The 10,321-nt window shown below is 38.3% G+C and overlaps 1 protein-coding gene across 1 annotated transcript; it reads left to right on the forward strand.

The window, feature by feature from the left end:
- The first annotated feature begins 1,304 nt into the window (after nt 1-1,304).
- Nucleotides 1,305-10,321, forward strand: LOC148869130 (aspartate aminotransferase, cytoplasmic). The gene is made up of 11 exons (XM_088974104.1): nt 1,305-2,256; nt 3,374-3,445; nt 3,583-3,644; nt 3,724-3,807; nt 4,746-4,845; nt 4,935-5,055; nt 5,285-5,448; nt 8,279-8,416; nt 8,567-8,688; nt 9,244-9,338; nt 9,973-10,321. Exons 1-11 carry the CDS (start codon nt 2,035-2,037, stop codon nt 10,176-10,178), a joined length of 1,386 nt encoding a protein of 461 aa, XP_088830230.1. The 5' UTR covers nt 1,305-2,034; the 3' UTR covers nt 10,179-10,321.

Here is a 10,321-nt window from a genome sequence, read left to right on the forward strand (position 1 = left end):
TTAAAGCTTGCAGAAGCCCAAGACAGCCAAAAATTGGGAAGTTTCAAATAGAGCTATCCGTCTTTACCAGCCTAAAATTTTTCATTTTACAGTCTGGTAGACCGTGATAGACCAGGATACTTATCAAATGGTCTTGATCTTTAAATGTCGAGTGGGGTATTGAATTATGACTCCAGATATCCTATTCACAAGAACTCTATCTACACCTACTCATAAAACACTACCTCTGTGCATTGGGAACATCTCCTCATGCATAACATGTAATAGCATGAGATGTTCCCTATATATGGCTGCGATCTCATGTGGATAGGTGTGAGTAGAGTTGTCATGGGTATGAAATCCGGACTCTTGAATTATCAGAATCCCTTGACAATTCTTATGGTCACCCCTTTGACTGTGTTTGAAATACAGCATATTAACTTTCTTAGCTTTTGTTTCCATTAGGTAACTTGGTTGATGGAAAAAGTTTTTGTTCCTATTATAAAAGAGGAAACAGTCCCATTCGAGGTGGGATAACCTGCCAATAGAATAAGTTCCAACACCCTACCAACTTGATAACACATGCACATCTGACTATAAAATTGGGATTCACCATAAAAGTGGAATCCACCATGTAAGAGATGAGTGGTGTCAGAGATGATGTTGGTAGGGTGTTGGAATGTATTTTGTTGAAAGGTAATCCGGACTTGTTTCATCCACTGATGACAAGGCCACGCCTTCTTGTTCCTAAAAATTTTTATAGATGGCTTTAACATAGACATGGACTGTGAATTGGATTTTTCCTCTTTTATAATAGGAGCAAAATTCAGTTCTTTGTTGATGTGATGATAAGGAAATTTGGATATTGGGGCTGATATTAGGGGTCATTCTTTCAGCCCGGTTCTGATAGGGCATGGCCTGGCCTAGCCTAGAAATTCTATGCTTGGGGTTAGGTTTTGTGTTCAGACTAGCCTGCATTAGGCCCACAAATTTCACAGTTGGGACCGGATCCAATACTTCAAACTTGTCCTGCATATATTTATATATACGTTATACATAATTTATAAATATATGTTATTTTATGATATATTTTATATTTTATATAAATGTTATAATACGACACCAATAATAAATATTTCATATAATGTCTAAAATAAATTGTATACACAATTATACTACACCATATAAATAGGAAAAATTTATGATGCTAAAAGACATGACACCTCAAGGAATTTGATGAATCAAAACCCCTTTCAATTTTGACGAAAATCCACATGATTGGTTATAATTTTTTTTCATATCATATCTTTCTAGCATCATAATTGAACCCTTCAAAATATTATATATATTTAATCATTTCAGACAATTTATAGGCCAGAATCAAGCCACGACCAGCCCACATTACACTTCCATTCGGGCATAAGCCAAGCCCGGCCCGATCCATGATGACATGATGACAAATCAGCCTCCATAAGATTACCTCCCACAACGTCGCACTGCACATCTCGCCGTGTATGAGAAACATTCCCGATGATAATTGGACATGCTGTGGGGAGCTGATATGCCCTTGACCTCCGCTCCATCGTCATGCTTTGTCAAGTTGGACTAGCTGGGACCAGCTGGACAAGGTAGTGTGGGTCCTATGGGACGTCTTTGTTTTCAATTTGCACACGTCTCAATTCTCGACGGATTAACACGCTATCTGCTCGCACATGGTAACTCACATTTGGTACGACAGTGTCGTAGCCCTGCGCTGAAACAAGTAAATCAAAGCCTTAGATGAGTCGTTGCAGTATATTTGAAGGCCATGATTTTCTGTTTTAGCTCTGCGCTACGACTGTGACAGTGTCGTAGCAACTGTGGGGTCCATGATTTTCCTTCTTGATTAACTTGCCGTATCGCCGCGCACGCGTAGCAGACAACAGTCCCATCTACGTAGTCACGTCACGTAACACCTTTCGTCATTCGCCACGTCATCTTACGTTCCGCATTATAAAATGCCCGAGTCTTCTGCAATAAGCGTACTCTATATCTTAAACAAGCATAATAGCTAACATGCGCACACAGTTCCTGCCATCCAGCGCCCACGGTTCACCTTCACCAACTGATCGGAGGTTAAGTGCTCTGGTCAGACATCTCGGTGTCGGAGATCACTCTGCTTCCTCCATGGAGTCGCAAGACTCTAATCCCGCCATTTATCCCTCTGCAACCGCGGCCTTCTCTGGCGATTCCGTGTTCGCTAACATTGTTCAAGCTCCCGAGGATCCCATCTTGGGGGTAGTCTCTTCGATCCGCCGTTTTTTCTTTTTAATTCTTTTGGATGCTTTTCATTCGATTATTTTCTTCGTTGCTGTTTTACTTTAAATTTTTAGTCTTTTTCTTAAACGGTTTCTTCGTCTTTTCCGAGTTTTTGGATGTCCTAATTGGCGTTTGATTAGATTAGCTGGTCCTCGATGAATTAATGTAACGGTGATCAACTGATTCTTATCGTGGATCATTTATAACGTGTTTAATTCTCAGATCATCCTTGGTCGGTTCTACGCTGAAGTTGATCGAGATCAATAATTAGAAATTACATAAATTAGTCTCTTTCTGTGGCGTTTATAGTTCTCCACTTTCTAATCTATCGGTGATGTTCAAAAGAACTTAGTAGCGTTGGACGAATGCATAAAAGATCATTTTATGCATTATATGTTCCGTTTCTAATGGAATATCACACTAGATTAATAATGACTTAGTCATGTATATCTAAGATTTGGTAATATTTCAGGGAAAGAGATAGAAGATGGCATTCCCTTGTTCTTCTATAGGTATTATGTAAAAATTCAATAGTTATTGATAGGGATATTCTAATTGTGTGCCTGAAGTAAACTGTAGGTACTCATGAGGTTCTTTGCCACTTTATTTCTTTTGCGTGGCACATAAATAACAATTAAAAAAAATTGCTGCAGATGGTAAGTTATAAAATTCTTTTCAGGTGGGAAAATTTAAGAACATAATCTAAAAGTATTTTATGAGTGACCTTGCTGCCTTTCTTGATTACTGTTAAAGGTCCTCCTGTTCATACAAAATGTTGCAACTGTAAGTGCAGGATGGATTGCACTTATCTCAGGTGTGCAAGCGTGTTATATTTAACATCAGAACCCCTATTCAACTACAACTGACCAGTAACATGCTTGCACTCCCAAATGAAGAAAAGAAAAGGAAAAAAAAAAGAAGTCTTCTTGCTTTGCATATGATGTTGCAAAGTTGCAAAGTTTCTTTTCTAACTCCGTAACTCGCTTCAAAATTGAAGGCTATATTTCTGATTATATTCTATACTGTTGTTTTGACAACCAAGACGCCACTGTTCTAATCAGTGCTAATTATTTATGATGTAAATTCAACCAAACAGGTGACGGTTGCATATAACAAGGATCCCAGCCCAGTAAAGTTGAATTTGGGTGTTGGTGCTTATCGAACAGAGGTGTGTCTCTCTGATTTGACATTTCTGAACTGTTATTGCACTCATATGCAAGCATGGGCACATAATGCACTTGCTCACCACACATTTCTTTACTTGTTTCTTGTGTAAAAGTTTGCTGGATTGATTTTTCATAACAGGAAGGAAAACCTCTTGTTCTGAATGTGGTAAGACGAGCGGAGCAGTTGATAATAAATGACCAGTAAGCTGTTAAATTATTATTTGTTCTATTCTTAGTTTGTACGTATTACTTACTAAGTTCTGATTTGCATAATGTTCAGGTCTCGTGTGAAAGAGTATCTTCCCATTACCGGAATGGCAGATTTCAATAAACTGAGTGCTAAGCTCATTTTTGGTACTGACAGGTACAAACCACAAATGTTACACTCCTAAGTTGATTTTATAGATGTCAGTTAAAAGTTAAAACTTATCAAGAGGTTTGGCATGAATCCTATATTCTGTTGAATATGGTCCGTGGAACTTTGCATTGTGTCTTTTACAGTCATTTGTATTTGTTCATATGTTTTCTTCAGTGAATTGAAGGTACTAGTTAAATCAAGAAAGCTAGATTCTTTTCTCTCAAAATAAAATGGTTGTCCTTTGTAATTTTGACATAAAACTGTAGCCTTCATAACAGAGCCAAACATATTTGCAACATCATTGAGACACAATACTCACAATTAAAGCAAATTGAATCCCCAACATTTATGCACATTTAGAATTTACCATAACAGAATTGAAGATTTCAGGGTTTTTTTTTTTCTTTTTTCTTATGAAGTTAGATCTCCCTTTCTTTAATTTAAAGCCTTTTTTTTTGGCAATTGTCTTGATAAACTGAACTTATGGTTTACTGAAGGAGTGAACAACTTCAAAATGATAAAACTAGAAGCGCCTTTTTGTAAAAAGGAGAAAAGGGAGGCTATGAAGTATTAGATGATCATAGAAAACTCTTATTTCTTTGAATAATAAAAAGGAGCAATTTTAATCATACATAAATGTTCTCTTGTATGCCTTACAAATGTACCATATACCAGACATGGGAAATTGTAACATTTGAAATGGGTGCCAGTGCGCCCTAACTGTAAGTAATAGGTGGGCCCCAACCACAATATTCCAGATGTCTGGTTCGTGGTTGCAAGACATACAAGGAAAAATGTATACTTCAGAATTTTTCAAGAAAAAGTTTTTTCTTGAGTATACTTGTGTACCTTAGTTGTTTTCCCATATAGCGAATGTTACATTTCTGTGTACTTTATGCTTGTGGTTCTTGCTAAATGTAATAGTTTGCTTGCTTTGAAAACAGCCCTGCTATTCAAGAAAATAGGATAGCAACTGTCCAGTGCTTGTCTGGAACTGGCTCGCTGAGGGTTGGAGCTGAATTTCTGGCAAAACATTATCACAATGTAAGGAGCTTAATCTTTTCACTCTGTTTCCTTTTGTAAGATGATTATTTGAAGGAATACTTTAATTTAACTGCCTACCTTGCTTGCAGCGTACAATATATATTCCACAGCCAACATGGGGAAACCACCCCAAAGTGTTCACCATGGCAGGGCTGTCTGTGAAGTCTTATCGTTATTATGATCCAGCCACACGTGGATTGAACTTCCAAGGTTTGGATTTCTCTTTGTTGGACTTTATACTATTACACTGTTATTTCTGGTCTTATGTTTGGGACTGTACTTGATTACCTTTGACAGTTCCTTAGCATGGACTATCCATTTCTTGTGATGAATAATTCATTTTTTTATTTTGAAATTATGATTAAATGAAATATTTTACAGTTTTTTTACCTTGAATAGTAGTATGCTTGAGTTTTCTTATACTATTGACTGCTTGCAGGCCTGCTTGAAGACCTTGGTTCTGCCCCATCAGGAGCAATAGTGCTTCTTCATGCATGTGCTCATAACCCAACTGGTGTTGATCCTACAACTGAACAATGGGAGCATATCAGGCAGCTTATAAGATCAAAAGGGCTGTTACCCTTCTTTGATAGTGCTTATCAGGTAATTGTGACTAAGCCCAAATCCAGTAGTTCTTTTTTTCCTATTATTAGTGGCATTTATAGCAAAACAAGAGAAGTCAGAATGAGGAGTACCAAAGGAGGGAAAATCCCCATTGTAATCAGTTTTTTCTTTATTCTTTAATAAAAAATTTCTCTTTTTTTGATAGGAAACGGTAACTTTCATTAAGTTTAAGATTATAAAATTACAATTTCCACCTTCCTAAAAGGTGACCCCTCATAACATAATCAAATTATAAGCATGCCCAAAATAAAGTCTCCCTATTAACCCCTTGCTTTGCTAAAACATCAGCCAATCCATTTGCTGTTCTCCTAACCCAGTTAAATTGTGATCCCAACTCCCGTGTCAAATTCATTATTTCCCTTATATGCTGTCTAAGGGGCCAAGCGCCCAAGTTCCTTGTTTGCATCCAGCCTATGACCAATCTTGAATCCCCCTCCACTTCTAACTGTTGGAAGCAGTGTTTTAAAAGGCGTGACTGAGGCACATTCCAGAGTAGGCGCCTCGCATGGGTCAAGGCGGCCAGACTTTAGGAAGGTGCTCGCCTCTGCGCCTAAGGCATGCGCCTCAGGCCAGGCACCAGGCGGTCCAGGTGAGCGCCTATTTAAGCTGCCCTTCGTTTTTTTTTTTTGTTTTTAAATTTACTTTTATAGATGATTATAATCGTATATATAATATTTATTTCCTTTTATGTGCCAAAATATTGGGATATGGTATGGAAAATTTTAAAGAAGGAATTCACGACCCAATCGAGAGAGCAAAAACTTTCCATGCAAGGCTTTCTGCTTTCACAAAAATCTTCTCAGGTTCTCAGACTCCCAGTATCAGTCGAAGTCTCGACGACAAAGTTCAGAGCCCTCAGCCCCCAGGTTCTTCTTGGATCATCAAGTTCAGGCCTTCAACTCAGTCTCAGTTATCTCAGTCGAACGGCCACCTTCGAAGTTCGATTATCAGAGGCCATCTCTCAGTCGAACGACCAACTGCAGCGTCTTCAACTCTTCAGGCCTTCAGTTGTTCGATCATCAGGTACTACTACTTCTTCACAGAAAAACAGGGGCTCTTCCCAATCTTTTTTTTTTTCATTGTGTTACTGTTTCTTCACTTTTTACACTGAAAACAGGGGTTCCGCCCATCCTCTCTTCTTCTTCTTCTTCTTCTTCTTCTTCTTCTTTTGATATTTTCCTGATTTCTTAGAATTTCTACATTTTTTTTTCTATTTTTTTAGTTTTTTTAATTTTGTACGCCTTTTTTAAAAAGGTGTGCACCTCAGGCGCATTTGGAACCCGTTGCTTTTTTTGTGCCCTTCACTTTTAAAACACTGGTTGGAAGCAAGGTTCAAAATATCGATACGCTGGTAGTGCATATCGGGCGAATCGATACCCTTTTTTTATGTTTTATTTATTTATTTTTTGAAACAAGTTCGGGGGGGGGGGGGGGTGTTAGGTCTCCTCCACACCCTGAACCAGTCAGACCCCCAATACACCCTATAGGGGCGTATCAAAGGGGTCCTGTAACGATACGTATCGGCCGATACGGGCCAATATGTGTCGGTACTTTGAACCTTGGTTGGAGGCCCAACTGTTTAGCCAATCTGAGCCCCTGAAGGAGCGCCATTATTACTTCTGCTCTTAGTGAGCCACTCAGCCCTAAAGAGCCAGAGAATAGGGTCAAAACTCTTCTTTCCATATCTAAACACACCCCCAATCCCATAAGGACCAAGGTTTCCCGTGGAACTGTCATCAAAGTTCAGTTTCACAGAAAACTGTATGGGTGGGGTCCACTCGTCATTAACAATAGTAGGAGGGATGGAGGAGCCTGCTACTATGTTCCAGCCTCTAAGCAAGTCATCTATAGAAAAATCCTTGAAGAGATCCATAAGCAATGTTTTTTCTTGCCCTTGGAAAATCCTGTTATTTCTCTCTTCCCAAACTGCCCACACAATAGCTGCTCTCGTTGTTCTTCACATCACCCAATAAAGACAAAAGGTCCACAAGAACTAAACTAAGTTTTAACTATTGCACCTAGCCCACATTAACCAACAAACACGATATTAATCCAAAAGAAAATACCATACAAATCCAACCAATAATAACCCCAGCTCAGTCTCATGCATCCGGCCTATTAAGAAAGTACCTTTCCGTTGATTTCCTCACAAATAATAGCGGCATCCTTTCACTAAGGCTGTGTTTGGTAATTTGGTTGCAGTGCAATTTTATTTACACTAGTACAAATGCATGGGAGTGCAAATGTAAAAAAAATGCAAATGCTTGTTTAAGTTTGTATTGGATTTTACTTTATTCTGTTTCTTGTCTTAATTTACTTCATTTATACTGCCATGGTTTTGCATCAGTGCAAATTTATTTCCTATTGTTCTCAATAGGATAATGCTGTTTGTGGCATTGTCAAAAAATCTTGCCTAATATCTGAATGCCTTAGCCTGAGATGGCTTGGTCCTTAACTCTGGATCAGCAAACATTCAAATTTAGATATTGAGATGCAACATTCCATGCCATAACATCCCATCCTAGCCACCCTTACAAAATGTCCTTTGTGACCATTTATATTCCTTTCTTTTTTTTATTTAATTGGTACATCATATAATCTTTTTCCAAATCTCCCATCTCAATCGACTTTGCTCCAAGGTTCTCAACACAGAGCAGAGATTTTCTGAGGCCAAAGAAATTATAGATGCAAAATTAACTAGGCTTTTACATAGCACAAGGATAGTGGTTAAGTTTTGAAAGTTGTGACTGGAAAAGACAAAAGTACCATTGTTAATGGACTTAACTAATGGATTTTATTGACAACATAGGGTTTCGCAAGTGGAAGCCTAGATACAGATGCACAATCCGTTCGAATGTTTGTCGCAGATGGTGGTGAATGCTTTGCAGCTCAGAGTTATGCAAAGAACATGGGACTCTATGGGGAGCGTGTTGGTGCCCTAAGCATTGTAAGAAACTAAAAGAGCCAACATGAAAGCACCCATTTATATTTTAAAATTTTAGAAAAGAAAAAATAAGTTTCTTAACCTGCACTGTATGCGCTCTAGCTCAATGGCTCTCATGTAACTTCGTTGTTGTGCAAAATTTTCATTTTACAGGTCTGCAGGACAACAGATGTTGCAACCAGGGTGGAGAGCCAGTTGAAACTTGTGATCAGGCCCATGTACTCTAATCCACCCATTCATGGTGCATCCATTGTGGCCACCATCTTTAAAGACAGGTAGCTTAAATGATGCAATTTGATTAGACTAATTTGATACATTTTTATGAGCTAGACCAACTGAAGTATACTTAGAGTAAATACTATTGCCAGATCTGAGGCCATGAGTTTTTCCCTCATATGGTGACAGTTCTTTGGTTGGTTAATTTCATTTGGGAGATTGGCTGCCTGTTTATATCTTTTGCATCTTTGTGTATTCCCTTGGGTATAATCTTCTTTTTTATTGTATAATACCAGTTGCCTCTTTTTTCCCCATCTCTTAGAAAGAGGAAATTAAAGAAAAAAAGCTAGTATTCTTATTAGGAAGTCTGGAATCTATATTCTCTACAAATAGCAGCAATTTGGTTTATGCAATTTTATTCATTACCTCACTATGGGAAGTGCAAGTACATAAATATATGGTTGAGGTCACCAATTCACCTCTCCCAAGTCCCAAGGTCTTGGATATCTAGGACCAACATTGGTTAATGGTCCTTTTTCTATTGGGGTTTGGTTATATAATTTTTTTTTTGGACCCCAACCTTAAACTGTGCCTTAAATATCTTTTGCCTGCAGGGATATGTATACTGAATGGACCATTGAGTTGAAAGCCATGGCCGATCGGATTATTAGCATGCGTCAGAAACTTTTTGACGCTTTACGTGCTAGAGGTAAGCTAATTTGAGCTTTCCCCCTTTTGGGGATCAGTTTCCTCAGTTAGTTGTTTTTTGTTGTGGTGTTGGTCCATCTATTAACGTTACCAGTATAAGTGGTAAGTTTTGAACGTGGACTTGTGTTTATTGACATCAGTGCTGTAACTGGTATATGTTAGTGTTGAGCTTGCTATTTTCGTTTTTTTTTAATAAATGAGCTTGCTATTTTCTATTTGCCCCTTTGGATTGGCCCTTATTATTGAAACACCCAACCCATTATACGTACTAGAGCCCACTGAAAAAGATGGAATTTATACAGTCTTTCTTATTACATTTCCAGCCATCTATGACAGCGAAGTAACCGTATTTCCTTTCTGTGAGGTCATTCCTGGAAGGGATAAAAGTTGTTCTGGAACATTAAAGGGATAAAATAATATAACAAGACGATGTTTCTTGCATGTTATAATAGCCATGTTTTGATGTTTATGTTCCCACCTCACATGAACGCTAAGATGTTTGTCACCATTCTGAAGTTTGGACATGGTTCTTGTCTGGACTCTAGAATGCCACTCTGCAAGAACACAGCACTATTTGCATCCAGAAAGGTTTTTCAGTTAGGTTGTGTCTGAAAGTACCATTTCTTTATTTGCAGGTACACCAGGTGACTGGAGTCACATTGTCAAGCAGATTGGAATGTTTACTTTCACGGGGCTGAATACAGAGCAAGTTGCTTTCATGACTAAAGAGTACCACATCTACATGACATCGGATGGGAGGATTAGCATGGCGGGTTTAAGCTCCAGGACAGTTCCACATCTTGCAGATGCTATTCATGCGGCTATTACTCGTGTTGCCTAACTGTGTTTTCGATCCTTTTGGGTTGTAATAATCATCTCCTCATAACTTGTACTAGTTTACCCAGCCTGGTGTTGCTGGTAAAACTCTGGCTTATGTTTTTCTTTTTTGGACCAGTTTTAATGAGAAGATTATTTACGATAGTA

This window comes from Nelumbo lutea, chromosome 2 (genome assembly GCF_056320005.1).
Source record: "Nelumbo lutea isolate HS-2025 chromosome 2, American lotus-T2T, whole genome shotgun sequence".
NCBI lineage: Eukaryota > Viridiplantae > Streptophyta > Magnoliopsida > Proteales > Nelumbonaceae > Nelumbo > Nelumbo lutea.